Genomic DNA, 20,318 nt, shown 5'->3' with positions numbered 1-20,318 from the left:
CACCAACACCAATTTGTGCAATACTGACAAGCCAAGAACGTTGTAAGGCAAGTAATGGAGTGAAAGGAAGAATTAGGAACTAAGAAACTGAGATGTGCATGCCAATATTTAGAAAGTGAAAACATACTATTGAAGAGTTTAAGTCTGGCAGAAGCTTTTTCAATTTTGGTATGAGCTCATAAAACAAAGAACACATGGATTGCAAAGACCAGAACTGCAGATATATTGTGCTTTTTTAAAAATCCCACTGAAATACCAGTTTCAGTGCTGATTCAAGAGTCTGAGCTCCATATCATTATTTGTGCACCAGGTAATAAAGAAAAGAAGGTCTACAAACAGAAGGATTCCATTCATGAAGAACCAATAAATGTTTGGGGTTGTTTTTTCTTTTAACATGTCAGTTTCCATTTGTTGGGAAGACATCACTCAACTGATTCTGAAAGTTAGATTTAAAACACAGCGGTGGCAGAGCATTTCAGACTCCCTGCTAGTTCACATGAAGTTCATCTCATTCACAACACGTAACGTAGGGCAAAACCTTCCTGCTACCCTGACACATCCCAAGTTAAAAATTTGAAACAAGAAAAAAAAAAGTAACATGAAGGTTACCTAAACGTATTCAAGAAATACTCATTCAAACTCCATCTGGCCCAAATTCAACAGAATGTATTTTAACTTCTGTTAATTTCTTAATTATGTGGCCCAACAGCTATGCCCTTCTCTGGGTTCTAAAATCACACAAACTATGCAAAGGGCAACCCTCACCCTCCCCACAACAAAACATGAACTATTTTTTTCCAGGTAATGACTAAAATGAAATAAGCTGCATTTAAAAGCCCTTGCATCTATCCACGTCTAGTATGCAAACACTATGTGCACATCTTTTTAAAATTATCCAAATGCTAAAAGAATTAATCATAGCTCAGATTAACTATCACTCAAAAATATTCACAGTAATACGGTTTAAATAATGTGCTGAAGAAATGGCAAATCACACGAACAACTGTTCTTGTCTACCACTTAGACTGAGCATACGCGGTGTGGTTACAAATTAAAGTCTTTACATAACCCCCAAAATATCCCAAATGTTTCCTATTTTGACCAGAAAAAGCATGCTCTTGTGTAACTCAACTGGTTTTGACTTTCAAATTGGCATAATTTAATTTAACTGCTTTTACCAAACCAGAATCCTGGTACATATAAATCCACTATTCTTCTTGCCATCAGAAATTAGACTGATAAATTATTTGGCACATACACTGACTTCAGTTTTGCACTTAAACTGAAACGTATTAAGTGAGTAAGCATTCAAAACAAAAAATGGAGACAGTTTCTTGTCTTCTCATCTTGCAAAGTCTCAAAAAAAACCTCCTGGAAAGGTCCTTATGGTGAACTTCAAATTCCTATATAATAAACATTTTGATGTATGTATTACAAATATTAAGCATTCCCACATGCCACCACACATATTTTTTTCTTAAAAGCGTAAAAACCCAGTTGCAAGTGATAACGTTCATTTGCAAGTTTGTTATACCACAGCCCTTCTCTAAAACACACTACCTGAAAACTCGTATCAAGTGCTCTATGTTAGCATAAATAAAATAATTTCTCTCAGTATGATATTTTTGCAGTTCATTGTGCTATGACTCCATGGGAAGCATTCCTTTAATTTTCGCTATGGGAAAACCATATTAAAATTTAAAAGATGACAACAAAATTAAGTTAAAGTCATTATTATTATTAATTCACCAAAATACTCAGCAATTTAAAAATCTATAAAAATGTTTAGAAGTGATGCCATATCTAAAGAAAGGAAATAGAAGTATATATCTGTTTTTAAAGAAGAATAAAGGCAAATAATTTCTGAATTCAAACAAGCAGAAAGTACTTCAGGTGCTATAAATGTTTATGCTTGCATGTCCAATCTGGTTGCACCGACACTTGCAGCATTAGATGTTTGTGACTCTGGGTAAATCACACGAGACCTCCCCTGCTTCAGCTTGCTATTTGAAAAATGGGGATGCTGTTATTTACCCACCTCATACACTCAAGCTCGCTGCATTCAAATTTTTAAAACAGTTAGACCTGCATGCACCAGGCATTATTAAAAAGACTACTGGTTTTGCTGCCCACAAAGGAGGTCTGAAGAAAGACACTGGAGATTTCCAGTTAAGTCTTTCCACAAAACTGTCCAGGTACTACCAGCCCAGAACTCCCTGAACAGCCTTTGTCATCCTCTAAATATGATCAAAGATATACCCCAAAAATGAAATGATGAGTAACTGAAAGTGATGAGCCAGACAATATCTGACAGGGGGTCTCAGTGGGAGGGATTCTACCACCTGCCTGTTCTGTGGTGGAGAGGAAGGTGGTTTATCAGCCAGGGCACAGGCAAGTCTAGCGGTAACAAGCACAGTCGCCTGGTGGGGAGCTTTTGTCACCCTGTTATTTAACCATCTATGCTGGTAACTGCAGCTCCTTCCTCTCAAAATTGGGGGAAGTAAACTGGAGATGGCTACTGTACTCTCTAATGAAATGATTTCTTGCTTGTCTAGTATTGCTAACTCCTGTTGTGTTATTCATCATCATAGAATGCAAGTGTCTCATAAATATTAATGGCTATCTCCTCCCAGCGCTCCTGTGAGGAAAGTACAATGACTCGAGTTTTACAAGAAGGGGATTTGAGGTAAAGAGGTTAATTGTGTGCCAGTGTGTGTGTGTCCCTAGCTCAGACACGCACAACTTCTAAGAGTCTCCAGATATCCTGATCTCCAGATCAGCAGCTTGAATCGCAATAGCACATGGCTTCTGTCTTCTTTCTCAGCTTTTGCATAGTGAATGCAATGAAAGAAATCTTATCAATATAATTTTTTCCAGTCTCTTCAAGGTGCTGGTATAAACTGTTATGGAAAAAACAGACCAAATATTATCAGCACGTTGTATCACTCTGCTTACTCATTGTGTTTGGCCAAAAGTTGAAGAACATTGCCTTCTTGTTTGCTAACTTTTGCTGTTGAAAGTGTATCTTATTTTAAAATTTGAAATATGCTCCCAAAGATCAGAATTTGAAAACTATTTTTTTTTGGCCATAACAAACACAGTTTAAACTCAGGTTGCTCAAGCTTAATGATGCTTCCACTGTCACAAAAATCAACTTCAACCGTGTCATATAGGTAGCTCCCAGTAACACTTATTTTTCTATATTGAAATCACAAACTTGAAACCCCTCAACTCTGAATTCTTTATCACCTCTTCCAACCATTTTTAACAGAAACAAATGATATGACTGTAAAAGCAAATCTATTATTTTTCAGTTATTACCACGATTGAAATAAAACCTGCAAGATTGAGTTATTCATAGGAGTAGATACCTAGAGGTATTGCATAGATAATTATCTATAAGGGCCCACAAAGGGTCCATATTATTCTGAAAGAATTTAACATTTGACCTAATCACGAGCACTTATCTTGTTTCATGCTAAGACAGAAAATAAAAGGGAAACACCTCTGACATCCAAGAGCTCCTCATACACACATAGCCAGAAATCCACATGCCTATAAAATGTTCAGTGTGCTTTAACACGCAGACAGCTAGCTGTGCATCCACACACATGTGAATTTTTATAAATAAGCTGGTTTTTTTTTCATTTTTGTAGTTCTTCAACTCTGCACTTAGTATGATATCAGCCAACACCTCTCGATGGCAGTAGAGTCTTGTGCAGTAATACAGTTCTGTCTATCACATGCCTCCTTTTACTTTCCCATTTTACTGAACGGAAGGGAGAAGTAAAAATAGTTGAGGTATTTTTTTTTCTGTCCGTGGGGAAATAAAACCCTCTCTGTAGTGAAAAAAACATCAGTTTAATAACAATCATTTAACAACAGTCCAGTTTAAGAAGTCAGATTTTTTTCTACTTCTTCATGTGTTCAAATCACCCTGTAATAAACTTTACTGGAAAATAAAGAGATTTTCATGCTCATTACACTAAGACAAGAAATTCCTGTTCTTTTCAATGTAACTGCATTTTGTGCCCTTATAAGATTGACAAGAAATGAACACATCAGACCAAACTCTCCCAGGGCTTTCACATCTCCATTTGAAAGCTTTGGTGTAGGTTCTGAAGAGAACACAGTTTGCAATTCAGGAAGAAAATTCTGTGTTTTCTATCGCAGAAGAAAGTACTAGATTATTTTCCTTTCATCGCTACTGACCATCAACTCTTCTTGTGCCTCTAATTAACCTTATTACCTAATTCAAATCACAGCCTTTTTGCTGTTCGCAGTTACGAGCATTTAGGGTCAGCCTAGATCTTTCTTCTGCACCCCATGTCATTTGTCAGATTTCACCTTTTAAGGTTTCATGGATGAAGAAAGCATTACTACCGCTATTAGAGTGTTTATATTTCTCAACGATATCACCCAGGGATAGCAATTATGGAAATTGATGGCAACCATTAAAACACATAAGCAACATATTATACAATAATCCAAAAATCAACCTTTGCAAAATAAAGAGTCTACAATGTCTTCGTTACTCTTTCAATTTACAAAAAGACAAGCAGGTGCAAGTTCCAAAATTTTTAGTCGAGTGTTTATCACATTCAGTCATACTGAATATAATACACTGGCCCGAGCTGTTGCTCCTTTCCAGTTGCCAGATGCAGCTTGTTTTCCTGCGTATTTGCTAGCATCCATTAATCCTAATTAAAATCAAGATTCCTAAAGTGCTGAGCATTGTAGAGACACAAAATAAAGATTGATCCCTGTCATAAGAAAGTCTAAATTAAAAATGCGCTCAAGGTATGCAATGGAAGAATAACCATTCTCATTGTGTAATAAAGGGCAACTAAGACATAGAACGACGGAATGATTTACCACAAAATCACATACTAACTCTACGACAGAACATGGCTTAGAAGCCAGATTTACAGAGTGCCACTGCAGCACTTCAAACTACCTCTAAAAGTCTTGGTGTTTGTACAGCAAAAGATTCCAGATGAATTGTGTTGAGGTGATTTCACTATGGACTTGCCTGTTACCAGAAGAGATACCAAGTGACAGACATCTATCCAAAGTGATTGTTTTTCTTATCGATTTCAAAGGTGACAACCTCAATTACATGGTGCTGTGTGTCAAGGGCAAGCATACTGGCTTCTCAAAATCTTGGTCTGTGTTACTTTTTTTTCCCCCAATAAAACCAGGCTTCAAAACTCCAGACAAGCCACCTCATGTTGTTTTGTGTCCTCTCATCTGTGCTCCTATCTATAGAGGATCCTGATAAAGCTGTTTAGCAATGGGAGTTCATATAGTAAATACCTTTTCTTCAGATCACGAGGAGATTTCCTGAGCCCTCAATCATGTGCTTTTCACTATCCGGACCAGGCTAGCACAGAAACAGCTTGCATGCTGCTCAGACAGAACTGCGTTTTTCTCCAGTTAATCTTTCTTTCCTTCCGAGGAGGGACTTCTCTTGGGCTGCCTAAGGTTTTACTTTGTGCAGCTCAAACAGTGAAAGCTGCTAGAATCCCAGAGTAGTGTTAACATCCAAATGTACATAAAATGTAAAGCAAGCTCCCGCAAACATTCACATAAAAGTGCTCATAAATAGAACTGCAATTAGTCTGAACAGAAGTACAGTCCTGCTGCTGCTTCAGACAGATTTCCAAGACTTGGATACAAGTTGTGACAATTGCCCTACAATAGTTTATGAACGACCTGGCTAAAGAGAAACAATGAGGAATATCGTTTGTTTATAAGCACTGACCAAGTCTGCAGTGGGAAAAAAATTAAAATTGTGGATTTGATATTTTCTACGTCATAGGTAATGCAGTTCTCAGAAGCCTCGCCAAAAAATCAAAGTGGAGCCTACTTGATTGGCATTATAAAAGCAATTAAGCTGCAGACCTGTCAAATATGTTAACATTTGGCTCTGTCTGCTCTACTTGTCTATTTTGACTAGTTGTAGAATCATTTAATGATTTACAGACCTTTCAAGTCTAAGGCATGGTAGCTGTATTAAAACTGTGACCCATTATTTCTTGGTCACATCATAAATTACTGTGACATCATAAATATCTTCCTTTTTCTCATAGAAAGCTAGATTTTAATTCCTGCTTTGAGCTTGAGGCTTTGTTTTTTAGGGGTTTTTTTTGAATTTGCACTGGTAAACTCTAAAATATTTTACTGCCAGTAAAAGAAAGAGTAATAGGAGAAAGCGATGTGTAATAAAATGTAATTGTCAAAACAAATACATGTTTTAAACTGTAATGTATGTACATATAAAATTTTGCAGTCATTATTTCTAATATAACAGGGGAAAAAATACATTTCAAATGGAAAGACTATTAAGCATGTTTGTTGGGAAAAAATGGGCTTTTAAAGAGTTCAGAATTGTTTGGTTCTGCAATCAGAAACGTATCAACCTAAATGTATGTATCGCTCCTTGTTTTACAGTTCCAAAAAATTCCCTTTTTTTTAGGGAACAAAAGAAACGAAAAGGAAGAGGAAAGGGGAAGCAAAAGGGGAAAGCATCTCTAATTTATTATGGGAAAATACCTTTGGAAAAAAATTAACTAATCCAAAAGGAAAATTCAAAACAGAGTGCAATCATGTTCTGCATAACTCCTTACTGCTTTCAGGAAAGGCCAGTTTAAACAGGTACGACTGGGTGAAAATTTCAGCAAACTATTTTTTAAAACATCCAAACCTGCAAGGAAATGTGGGGTGAGGTCAAAGAAAAGCAGGAACTCTACACCAGGAACTTCCCCACCCTTTGGTACAACCTCTTGGAAGGGCTATCATGTTACCGTGCTGCCTGCCCCAACTTCATTATAATGCTTAAATCTAAGATTAGCGGAAAATTAATCAGAGACAATTAAAACAGAGCAGTGTTGAAATACAATGGGTTTGTAAATGTGAAGTTAAATTTAAGTCCAGATCTAGCTAGGGTTTTTTGAACCAAAAGTTTACAATTAGTTTAGATTATTTTCAGTATGCTGAAAATAACTACAAATACAGTGGTTCAGAGGAGAAAAATACACTTTAAAAATACCTAATTCTTTATAGTATATTCCGTTTCATTACATTAATTATGTTAAATAAACTTTAATTAATTTGACATACATTTTATGTAAAAAGAAAACAGTTCTAAATTCAATCAAGAAAGAAAAAAGTGCTAGGAACTTCTGAACTTTTCCTTAAGGAAGAAATGTGATTGTTCTGCTTTTTACACATGCAGGTAGAAACTCCCTTGAAAGTAATGGAAGTCAGATTCCCAACTACAGGGAGAAGTGACCTCTGAGAATAAATCTGTTAGGAGTTCAAAATGCGTGCCATGTGTTTTCAAAGCTAATATGAGCAATCATCAAGAAGACCATCATTACTTAACTATCTCAATAAACTATACCAAAACTTTTCTGTGTAATAGTAGTGGGTTTTTTGTGTTTTTGTTGTGTGTTTTCTTTTTGGTGTTGTTTTATTGTCTTGTTTTTCTTTTATGTGTGTGTTTTGTTGGGCTGTTTGTTTGTTTTTAAAAAATGCTTTTGTTTTGTTTTTTCAGACATCCATGCAGAGATCTTTTTTTTTCCCTGGCATACATACTCAGCTTCATTTTACCCACAGCTCAGCCTTCCTTGCCAGATAGAACAGAATTTTATCAGATTTAGGTTTCTGAATAATGAAAACAAGAATGACACTTTCAGTCTCCTTTAGCCTGCAACTTAGAAATGTCTAAATTTTTGCAAGAGATGTAAGAAGTGTGGGAATTGCAGTCCATACATCCTCTACCTCCACTGCAATGCCACAGAGAAAATGCAGCTCAGATGTGGACTTTTCTTTATTACTCTCTGAAACATAAAATAAATGTTGTAAGTAGCTTAATAAAACTATTTGCACTGGATTGGTTATTTGGCACAATTCATCTGGAATTTCACATCATATTCCTTTATAAGAATTATTTCTGGGATTTTGCACTTTCTAGATGAACTCCATCTTAACTGTATCTAGTTTTTATGTTCCATAGCAGAGTTGAGGCTGTCCAAGAAGGTCCAATATGTTTTAACTTTATTATGATTACTATGAAGTCTCTAGAAATATGCCTAAAATTGTCTTGACAACTTAAATAAAAGCAGATCTGTACGGGGTCTGTAATTGTACTGTGCTACATGATTTAAACTGGCTAATAGTGAGCACACACTGAGCAGCTGGGAAGGGAAAGACTGTGTGTGCTCAGAAAAAGGAGGGAGAGCAGAAGGAAAGGTTAATAAAGCAAAATGTTTTTCTCTTTTCTGCTGAAAATTAAGCCTCTGGTTTACTTACATAATTGCATTACTATATGCAGACAAGGCACCTATGTGACATAGTTACTTCTTTTTAGTCAAGCTATAATAATTTTTCTGTTTTTCTTAATATTTTCTATGTAGTTTATGATCACTCTTTATTCTGCATCTCCTTCCCAGTTACTTCCAGACACACAATGTAAATTTTTCAATTAAATGTGGAACTGCTTTATTTAACGAACTAAGCAAAATGACTGTCTCACCAAAAAGCTTAGTGCTAAAGGCAACACCTCAAAACCCTCAAAATAATATTTATGCCACTTTTACAAACAGTTTTCATTTGGTTAATAGAAGTCAAAAATAAGAATAATGAACCACTGCTGTATCCAAAAAAAAAAAAAAATCAGGTTACTTTTAATAGAAGCTTTTAAGTGAATGAAGTTTAAAAGAAGCAAGAGCCTAAACTCAATATGACTAGTGATTATTTTTTATTTAAAATGTAAAATAAATTGAAAGATCATGAAAAAAAAAGCTTACAGAAACTACAAGATTATTGCCACTGAAAAAAAAATAAATTAAGTTTTACTTACAGCTTACCCAAGACCATCCTTTTATTAAGGAACCCCTGAAGGTAAGTCACAGCATTAGCAGAAATCAAACCTAGCATATTCGTGTACTTTTTCATTCAAGGAGGTGAAGTCAGATTTGTGGTTTAGGTACTCAGCAGATCTCAGCTCTACTGTATCATTACACTATGTCTTGGAACCAAAGCTTTTTACTAGTCTAATAATGATAAGGGTTATATAGGATTTGCATGAATTATGAGAGTCCTGAATGCACAGCAGAGAACAGAGTTCATGGTGAGTGTGCAAATTGTGCAAATCAGGAAGTTACATATATTTTTATGGGTAACAAACACCAGATTCACTAGGAAAATTTCTTACAAACAAAGGAGATGGAAATTTTGAGTTAGTAATTTACATAACAACTCTCCTTAAGATTCTGTAAAAAATACAAAGGTTATACTTTTAATTATATTCTTGGGGGTCTCAAAAAAAAAAATCTCAACCAACCTATCACTTTTATCTTCACATAATAAAAAGCCATGAAAGAGGCTGTTAACTGAACTAAGTGCCACAAGGTCATGAAGTAAAAGATCTTTCTCTTTTTTTTCTTTTTTTTAGGAGAGAAAACAGTTTACAAAACAGAAAAAGACTTGTTCAATGAAACAATCAGCTTTAGTTACAAGTGCAAAAGTCAGCCATGTGTACTAATTCTCAGTAATTATGATGCAAAGTGAACTCCTTGGGGGCTCAAAAGTCAACGCCTGGCAAAGGTTGGGCAAACAGCGAGTGGAGCTACTCAGGTGATACTGACCCCTTCAAAGCCCTTTGTGTTGCTGAACAACCCAAACCATCCAAGTATCTGCTCGGTATTAACGCTATACTGTGCTCACAGGGCTGGTATTTAGAACATTAAAATCTAGCGTGCATCCCAGCGCACAGCCCTTGCATAAGCACTGCAACACAAGCACGGAACAAAAATTGAACTTCTTGGGTTTGTAACACAATCACAGCTGAGAACTAGATGTGGAGAGCAGAAAGTCAACAGGGCAGGTGTCTTTTATAAAATTCATCTAAGTTGGCTGCCTCTTTTTAGACTCTAACACATCATCCACTCCTGTCTTATTGCCTCCCACATAAGCGATTACTACATTGTGAAATGAGGCAAAAATCCAAGACTGAAAATTTTCAAAAGCACTCAACAGTGTCCTTACTGTTTCCACAGTGAAATTGCAGGTTTCACGTTGGTTTCACGGGGACAAAAAGTTAGGCCAATATGATGCTGAAAGCTATAGGAAAAATCCTGTCTTTGGCATCCCATGTTTTTTGCATATATTTACCCCCAAAGAAACCAGGCACCACTTGTAATGAGAGTTTCTGTTGCTAGTCTGAATTGGGTTTAAAATTACAAAAAAAGAACCCAAGGACCACCTGCAGAAAAGACAAGTTGCAACCTATCTACCTGGCACTAGACTATGCCCTTAAGTGGAGCGCTCCAGTTAAAAGAAAACTCAGGGCATTCTGCCACCGCACGTCTACTGCTACGACTTCACGCAGCATCTCATTGTTAATATATATCTCAAATACCAAATAGGACAAGCCAACATTTACAGCACATCTAAAATAAACCTCAAACCACCTATCTCTTAAAGCAGATCCTTAGTTTACAATGAACTACTGCCAAAAAGCCTGCTGCAGCGTTCACATGAATGACAGGTCTCCGTAAAGAGTGCTTTTTGTATTGCATTTAAAAATTCACAGCAGTCTGTAAAAATAAAAACTCTCGATCAAATGACATTTTAAATGAAAATTTTGCTGAATTCTCTATGGCTGCTATGTTCGTAAGACATTTTATTAGTGTAAGGGGCAAATACATTTTACTCCGCAGGCACTTTATTACATTTTTTCTTCATTTACGGCATGCTTTTTATTTAGGGCTTTAGAGACCCACATTCTTCTCTCCCTCCCCTTCTTTTTTTCTCCCCTGAATGCTCCTAAAGTTACAGAACAAGGGGATCCTACCTGGCAGTCTACAACAGGTCAGTGATCAAACGGAGCAGTGAGCAGCCAAATCCTGCCCCATCTCCTGAGAATTACAGACAGCCAGGGCTTCTCAGCCTGCATCGCACCTGAGCCGCTGCACCCCGAGGCTCAGATAATCGCCACGCGCTCTCTGCGAGCACACACCGCACAGATCTCCGCACCTATCGACGTTAAGACACAAGCATTTGTTTTAAAGTTGCTGCTCACTGTAGTTTTCGACATAGGTAGAAGCTGCTTGAAAATGTGACCTCATCTGTCTTATGACAGCAGAAACAAAGATAGATTGAAAATATACCAACACTGCTCTGCCCCAGTGATCAAAGCCGGTTTAAATAAACAGTGTTCTTTATCTGTAAAGTGCACTGGTCTTTGAACAACTATTCATTTTACCTAAAGTATTTACATTTGCTTGAACAAAATCAATACACCAGATAAAGTAAGCTGTAACACGAACAGACAGAACTAGACCAAACCATGGGGTATTATCATTTACCCAGTAATATGCCAGTTGTTCATTAAGATCCTACTTTGTGCAAGCAAAACACTCTTAAAAACTTAGTGGGTTTTAAATACAGCCTACATTCAGGAATGCATTATGTACCGAGTTAACATTACACAGCCTACGTCTGCTGTGAACTCAAAGAAGCATGAGTAGTTTTTGCCATTTCAAAAAGCCAGTATCACTGCGAAAAGTGAAAATTAGTGGGCGCAATAACACATCAGGAAAGAAGTGACGTGGCAGAGTGGGTGCCACAAAGTAGTAACTAATTATTAATTTCTGGAAAGGTTAGCATGAATCCTCTTTAGGCCATAAGCTACAGCCAACATGAATAAAGACACATTCTTTATTAAGGAAACAAACTCCAAGCTGTGAGAATTATACGGTGCAGTTAAAAGGCACGATGCACAGAAACATTTACCCTTTCATCAAGACCGGCTGGCCTATCTAGGAAAGAACTGAGATGCTCTAGCAGAGTCTGCTCTTGAACCGGATCTGTGGTTAAACAGAAGCCTTAGTCCACATAGTTAATCTTACACACTCCACTTTCATGGATCTCATATGAAGAAAATTAAAGGTACTTACGCAGCCACCAGCAAGAATTTCTGCAGCCAGTGGGACAGAGCCGTCTTTAGTCATAAACTTATCTCTCACAAAGTCATTAACCTTAAAAAACAAGCATTTATGAAAGCTGATAAATTAAAAGGCTGGAGAAAACACTCATCACCTGCAAATTCTGTGCAACTGAAAATGCAAATACATCCATGAAACTACCAAGCTAACAGATATCAAACAGATTTAGTTTTTATACGAAATATTGTAAAGCTGACTACACTTTCTTTTTAACAAAGATCTGCAGCATAATTCATTTATTTATTTATTACTGAAAAATATAACAATCACTCATTAAATAAATCATTACCTGAAAGTTCATGATAAAACCATTGAAGATTTTAGAAATGCTCACTATATTTAGAAGCCTAAATATATTTCAAATTAATATCAGAATATTCTATAAGTTCTAACACAGTAGCAATTCAATTAACAGCATTAAGTACCTTTCGCTTTTAAAATGCATATTACTAACTTTGTTGAACAACTAATACATTAAGATTGGGTTTTAATAATAAGTTATTCAGTGCATTAAAATCATTCAAGAAATAACAAAACTACAGAAGTAAAAACATTTTGGTAAAAAAGTATGCAAACAAGTTCCTTTCTTACCAATGCTTCACTACATGCTCATGTTATCTCCTGTTGTGCTAGAACTAAACAAACAGGATCTATGTGGAGAGAAAAAAACAAACCCCTCCAATCCAATACATAATTATTCCTTTTTGCTAAGAAGTGAAACCAAAGACCTGTGCTACTTAGAAACAGGCAGATGAGCTAAACAAGTTGAATAAGCCTGTTTTATTTTGTAGCAAGTCCACGAATAAGTTTTCAGTAAGATTCTTAAAATGTACAGATATATATATATTGCATGTGACTTGTATGCCACTTGTAATGTTCGTAAGTCAGATATAAACAGTTGCTTTGTGCTTTTGTAATTAAGTTTGTATCAAGCAAACATGATGGAATGCACTCTACCGTGTTGCTGACAAATTAAGGACAAAAATCTTTAATGCGCTAATTGTAATTAGATGGACTTTACAATGTGGAGAAATGTGAAAATAATGCAGTTGCAAACTTACAGTAAGTTTTATGGCCTTCTCTGGTGCTACTCCTAATAGCTGTGGTAAAAGACCTGTAACATGGAAAAAGAGAATTCAATGCATCAAGTAACTTGGTATTAACTAAACAAATCAACAAATATATGTAGAGATCACCACCTAGGAACGGGCAATTTTTACAGCAATTTTGTGTTATTATATTTAATGAGAGTACTTAAACATTCCATTTTGAGAACAAACTTTGTGTTACCACTTCAAGTCAGAGTAACTGCCTATATTCATGTTACTTTAGTTTTTTTAAATCTGTGACATTAGCTCACTTTAAATGCTAATAGATTTGCCAGCTATGTTTCAGCACTTTGTCCTACAATAACATTTATATTTTGCATCTTCACACATAAATTAAGACTTTCTAATTAATTTTGTGAGATGCACGATGCATCCACTTCAAAAATCACAAGCGCAGTACCTTTTCCTGGCAAAAACAATGGCATTAAACGGCAGGACCCAAGGGGATAAGAATCAAAATAATGCAAAACATTCAAACATGTATGACTGCATTCTTGAGCACTTTGCCCAGCTAAGTCACCAGTTCTCAAAACAAAGGAAGTTATGCTGCTTCTTCCCAAGCAGGGAATTTCCTATTTTGTTTTGTTGGAAGGGATGCGCTAGAGAACTGCAAGTGGGAATCTCTGACTGCTGGCTTCACTTGCCTGAAGTGAACCATCGGTATTTTGTAAACTGTTGGACAACACATCTTCAAAATAGGCAGAGCTTACCAATGAAGTCTGGGGCTAAAATGGTGTTGCAAGTATATATCAGCATAACAAAATTAGGACACCATTCAGAATGTGAGAAAATCACCTCAGCTAGAGTCCCTCTGTTCCAGTAGCTCAGGCAGCACCTTTGGGTACTTTTAACAAACTGACCTGTGGACCTCTCCGTGGTTTTATTTTTGGGGAAAGAGACAACAATTAGGGTTCCACCTTTAAGAGCTAACTTGCCAAAAAGCATTTCCCAACAGCTAAATGTCAGGATAACAAAGAGAAAAAGCTACATGCACTGGATTAGTGTATTCTTCCATTCTGTTACCATCCATCAGCTTTACTGATTACTACTGATGCTCTTAGTAAGCAAAAAACATCGGGGAATAGCACCGTTTGGCTTGTGGTAGCAGAAGGGCCAACCGTATTTATATAATAATGCCTTTAAAATTTTAATTGCATATACACACCTAACATCTACCCAAGACAACTACGCTGAATTACAAGCATACGGCTGCATATTCAAACTGAAGAATGGAGTAACACTAAGTTCACATACAGCTGCTCAAAAAAAGACATTTCTGCAGAGTTAAATTTCATAAGTTAAATTTCAAAATTTGAATTTCTGAATGAGTTTCAGCTGTGCAGGTGACTTGAATTCAGACTTCAACAAAAACCCATTAAGACAGTTGGAATTGTATAATTAAATATTATATTTTTCACAGCACTACGAAGAAAACACAAGGATATTAAACAAATAGGATTTTTACAAGTTTTACCCTTACACAGACCAAATTCTCTTTGTAACTGCTATGATATTTACATTTTGCTACGGAATATGTGTGGCTTTGTATAGACACTATGGCTAATGAATTTGTATCTTCAAAGCTTAGACGTTCAATTTACTTTACAAGCACAGTACCTGATCCCGAGTCTAATTTAGTAGAATCAGAACAGGTCTATAAACAGATACCTAATTTCAACAGAATCTGGAGATCATTAATATATGTACATGTATTATTACACCTAAGCTAGATGAAGCATGACTTTCAAGTTATATTGTATCATATAAATTACAGAAAAAAGACAATCTTAAAGTATAAAATTATTAAAATGCTCCAGGTGGAGATCTGTATGAACCTTCAGTTTTGAAAGCTATATAAGCAGGATAAATCAAATTCATTTTCACTAGACAGATCTGAAGATGTCCTTTTTACCATTTTTTATTTTTCAGCTCCTAAGACTTTGCATTTGTAAAAGGAACTTGTAACATCTCAGGAAAAACATGTTTATCTTGGCACAATTTTTTCCCATCTGGTCCATTCCTTTTGCCCTCAAATCTGAATGGGACTCTTATAACTCAAAACTTTCCATAAAACTTCAATGTAGAAACGAAAGATTAAAGAGAACAAGTAGAAGTTACAAAAAACCCCCACACCACCAAAAAAAACCCAACAAAACAAAACCAAAACACAACTGAACAGCCAAAAACCAAGAGCCTTTCTCTACTTCACACACTATTTTATAGTATGAAAGTGCTTTGTAAGTTTAATTACAGATAATGTTGTATATGCCTACTGCAAGATAGCATATACTATTCCAGAAAAGGTAGCATTAATTTTATTACTACATCTCACAGCCTTACCAAATACCAGCTATGTCTACTGTCTCCAGCAGCTTAGGAAGGACTCTTTGCTCTCACACCTATGCAACAAAGCTACACCTAAGTGGTACTTGTGCATTCTGTATGTTATGACTACCAAAACTGAATTATCTTTTCTTTAAATTTTTGATGGGAGCCCTGAAACATTATCGAAAGACTGCGAAGAAAGCAAGCACATCAAGGAACACCTATGAAAATATCATTTTTCTGTTGGGTTTATCCTGACAACACTGGGAATTTTTCAGTGTTATTACGCATTAGCAGATCAGCTATATGACATATACACAGATGTACGACAGGCTCAGAAATATCTGACAGTGTCTTAAAAATCTATGCCTCTTACAACATCTGAGAACAATGTTTTGCACATAGGTGGCCTGCTAGTATAGTACACAGCAAACATTTTAATGCAACTCATTTTTATATATCCAAGGCTCTTTAGCAGCAATGCCCACATATTTGACAGACTGTTGTAGTAGGATTCTATGGGAAGGTGTGGGTGTCTGTGAGAGGGGGCACTGAGAGCTACATTCAGTTCATGACACCATACCAGTTACTTTGTGAAAGCAGCCTAAGTACATTGTGAATCTACACGCACTAGTTCATCCAGCCCAGCTACTGTGACAGCACCGAGTAAAAAAAATCTTATTTGGCCTAAATATTCCTTCAGACATCTAACACTGAAATTTCAGTTTCACACTGAGTAATGGCCTTGCTTTTCCTTTCATATTAGAAAAACTCACTGACTGAAGGAGTCGCGGCTCGGCCTAGGTAAAATCTGAAACCATTTGGACATCTGATAGAAAGGCAATAACAGAATACTGCCATTTTTTTCTCGATTTACATGATTTTCGTGATTTCTACACGATTTACACTATGAATTGGACAATTAATCACCAGTTCCCATTCAAGTACCATTCCCTCAGACTGGAAATGGGCTATTTCTTGAAGATTTTGTGCTTTGACAGAACTCTGGTGTTGGAACAGGCTTGTACTTTCATTCCACAAAAGTGATACTTCATTGTATACTTCTGGAGGAAAGCTTCTGTCATAGTCATCTTGTATCATTAGCATGGGAGCGCACCGGTATTAATTAATTTGGATTATTACATACTATGATTAGAAGGCATCTGGAGTCACTGCAGTGCTAGAAGCATCATTGGAAGAAATAAAACTAGCAAGTTCCTTAGCAGTTAATGATCATGGGTGACAGTGTTCTACAGCATCTCCTGTCTTTTTCATCGTCTAGAAGTGGCATTAACAGCCTGGCTACTGAACATTTTCATGAGCTACATCTTATCATCTCTGAAATTAAATTTCCCATAAAATTTCTATCAAGTATAGGAGAAATAATCTCTACTAAGATGCACAGCTTAAGACTGTGAAGCATTCTGTGACTCATCAGGTGGACTTCTGATTAAAATAGTATTAAGAAATGTAGGTGACCTCATCAGTTGGAAGAGATGTTGACAAATCACAGCTTCAAAAATTTTCTTGTATTTGCATATATATAAACAGCCATGAGTTTCTAAATATGTATTTTAGGTATAAATGCAGCCACAGCTGTGAATTATAGGTATATGAGATGAGTATTCTTTTAAGCCATGCTGAGAAAGAGACAGATGAAAAATTTATCTTAGATTTACCGTCTAAAAAAATGCATCTTACAACACCGCATTCAAATACTGCATATTATAAACATTCTACGGAGGTTTATATACTGTTTGTTTTTGGTTTTTTTAAATCAAAGTATCTCCTAATTGAAAACACTGATTATCCTTAGAACCAAATTCATATTAAACAAAATTTAGCACTCTCTTTATATCCACAAGATGGTGTAATTTATCCTTATCTGAAATGGTTGCTTAGAACATGGTGGTTTTGCCCTTTTCAAGTTTGGAATAAAATAATGCTACCAAAAAGAAAAATCAGTTCACTTCACTGGATGGAAATATGTGTCTTGTATTAAACATATCACCTGAAATGGCTGAGTTCAGAGTAGGGTTTATAACTCCTGCTTGCTTTCTTGCAGTGCAGCATGACAAAGAGACTGCTGCTTCTACTGTAATTTTTTTTAAAAAGGGTTTGCATTACTATTCAGCTAATGACGAGAACTCAATCAATTACTCCTCCCTTCTCTAGTGGGGAAAAAAACCCCACCTAACTCAGAACCCACCACTGTGTAAGAAAGTATACCAGTTACCGATGAGCAGCAAAATGTAATGCACTCTGTAGTCTGTTTTATCTGATGTAGTATTTACAACGGGAATGAGATGATTCTTGCTGTAACTTTACTGCATTAAATTGGGCGAGCATACTAATCTATAAAATGTTCCTTTCAAATTTTTTTGTCCTCTCAGGCTTAACCAGAAACCATTCTGCACTCGGTTGCTCAACCTTCTCCAATATGATCTCCTAAGAAATCAAGCAATAGTCCAGATTTACAGAACTGCACGGAGGAAGCTCTGCAGTTTTAAGGAGTTTTCCTCATTTGTCTCTTTAAAAAGAGAAGTTAAATCAGGGTGCCCTTTAAGCAGAGAATCTGTAGAAACAACAGGTCTCAATTTGCCTCTGAAATGATGGTGTTCTTTGCCATCACACGATTTCTACTATATAATCCAGAAATGAGATTATTGCCCTGCATTTAGAAGCTCAACTCCACCAAACTGAGTTTTCACTATTTAGTACTCCTCGGAAGACTGAAAAGTAGTAAATAGGATGGGGAATAGAACGACTATACTGAAGAAAGTTCCTAAAGTTCCCCAAATATGGCAATGAAAAAACCACTCCAAAAACACGACAAGCAAATGGATTCAAGAATACGCATTTATGACATTTCTGAGGTTTGTTTTTCCAGGTGAAAAAATCACTGTGCTTCAGAGTTTCAATGAGACAGGAGCAGATAATAGTGGAATTCTGCCTATTTATTCTTTCAGGATCCTGGAAGACCCAGACATACATTTGCAGGGAATACATTTTGTTCTTCAGCCAGTAACTGGGACTTTTTACAATTCCGATTGCTATAAATCCTTACAAAATACAAACCATATCAATACCCTTTATTAAATTACTGAGTTGCTCAAAAAAACGCCTCAAGCTCAGTCAATAATAAAAGAGTCTTCCCATTTCCAATTGTGCTGAAATAATTACAAAGTCTGTATTTTGCAAAGGAGCTACTTAGCCAACCTCCAGTAACTCAGGTTGTATGTTGAAGAATGCACACCTATCACACGACTTAATTTCATGTTGTTTCACACGCTGTCTTATAAACAGTTAAGGTTTTTTTCAGGTGCATAGAGCTTTGCCAGATCATAACAATATTTTTCTGAAATCCTTCATTCTTTATTCCTGACTCAACTGGTTCTAGCAATGAATTTCTACCATTACAATATTCTTATTTTCAAAAGTTTAAAAGGGTTCCTAAGCAAGCTGGCTGAAAATGAAATAAAACCCACAAGTTTCAAATTCTCCCCAATTAATATGGCAGAGGGGGATAAGAGATCTCAATAATTGGGATACTAGAAATATGATTTGCTTTATGTCTGTGGCAGAAAACAACTGCAGTCTTGTGGAGTAGTTCTTGATTCTTTATGACTACTTCCACGTTACCTGAACTTACACCATTGGCACCATAACTGGGACAAAGACAAAATTAAAAAGAAGCCACCATCTACCTGCAGGCACTTACCTAAGATACTCAAAGCGAGGATGATTTACCTCCTGAACAGAGTAAATGAGTTTGTGGAGCTTTCTTCATTGACTACAAAGGGAGCTCAGAACAGCTAACTTCGTAACTCCGGTGCAGTAGTTATGTATATACAGCTCAGTGGGTTGAAATGCAGCTAATCTTTCTGGCTGACTCAACAGTGACAAGTCCAGAAGAGGTATACATAAAACTCAATAAAGATGAATATTCCCAATGACTAGTGAAGCACATGCAACTGGTTCAGAGAAACATTTTTGTCACAAAAGATATCACAATAGGAGATCTGGTTAATAAAAAGGTACTATATTTTCTCTATTTTTTTTTCTGTTCATATTGAAAGAAAACAGATAAGAAAGACGACTGAAACAAAAATGGATGATCTCACATCTGCCAAAGATGACCAAATATTCCTGGTACTAAGGGCTGTTTAGGAAACGAAAACCTGACTAACATATTTTTGCTGTAGAAAATTCCTGCTGTTGCCCTATTGCAGATGACGGAAAAGACAGGTCCTACAGAAATGTTCTCATTACACTGAGGTTTTAATTATCAAGAAGTTTGCAAACCCTTCATCTATAGCAGAACAGAAGCAAAACAAGACCAGGCAAAACTGAAGTCTTAACAAAACAGACTTAAAAATCATGAGTTCCATTGAACTCTTATTAGGATCTTATCATTAGTATATACCACCTTCTACACTTACCTCTATAAAGCCCAAAGAAACCTTCGTAACGTAGCACTTTCTTGAAGCAATCAAAGCTGTTTTTATACATAAGTTCTCCCACAAAAGAGCCTGTAGAGCGCTGGTTTTGCATTCGAGTTTTTACCAAGTCAATTGGGTAGACTGCAGTGGCTCCAACAGCTGCAAATAAAAATCAAGCTATAAGGAAACACGTTTTTGCATTTACAGTGTTTGACTGCAACTGTCATCTTCCACACTTATATCTGAAATACCAGTTGTGTCTTTTTTCTCCACAGTATATTCTGGATACATTAAACTACCTCCCATAGTTTTAACCAAAAGCACTTCCTGGACCTATCTCATTATTAATCTGATTCTTCTGAACTGGTTTGGTGACAACACCACCTGCAAACTCCAATGGCTCATAAATTCCAAAACTCTCGTAGACC

The 20,318-nt window shown here is 36.2% G+C and overlaps 1 protein-coding gene across 2 annotated transcripts in view; it reads right to left on the bottom strand.

Moving 5' to 3' along the window:
• SLC25A13 (solute carrier family 25 member 13) overlaps nt 1–20,318 on the bottom strand; it is a 100,945-nt gene that overhangs the window by 17,012 nt on the left and 63,615 nt on the right. For both annotated transcript variants that reach the window (XM_065832432.2, XM_065832431.2), the window contains 3 exons: nt 19,891–20,049; nt 13,076–13,128; nt 11,967–12,047 (listed from right to left, as the gene is read on the bottom strand). In XM_065832432.2, the coding sequence (XP_065688504.1) occupies nt 11,967–12,047; nt 13,076–13,128; nt 19,891–20,049 (293 nt within the window). The remainder of the gene's footprint in view (nt 1–11,966; nt 12,048–13,075; nt 13,129–19,890; nt 20,050–20,318) is intronic.

Source organism: Patagioenas fasciata, chromosome 2 (genome assembly GCF_037038585.1).
Source record: "Patagioenas fasciata isolate bPatFas1 chromosome 2, bPatFas1.hap1, whole genome shotgun sequence".
NCBI lineage: Eukaryota > Metazoa > Chordata > Aves > Columbiformes > Columbidae > Patagioenas > Patagioenas fasciata.
This window is presented reverse-complemented; position numbering and strand designations above follow the sequence as displayed.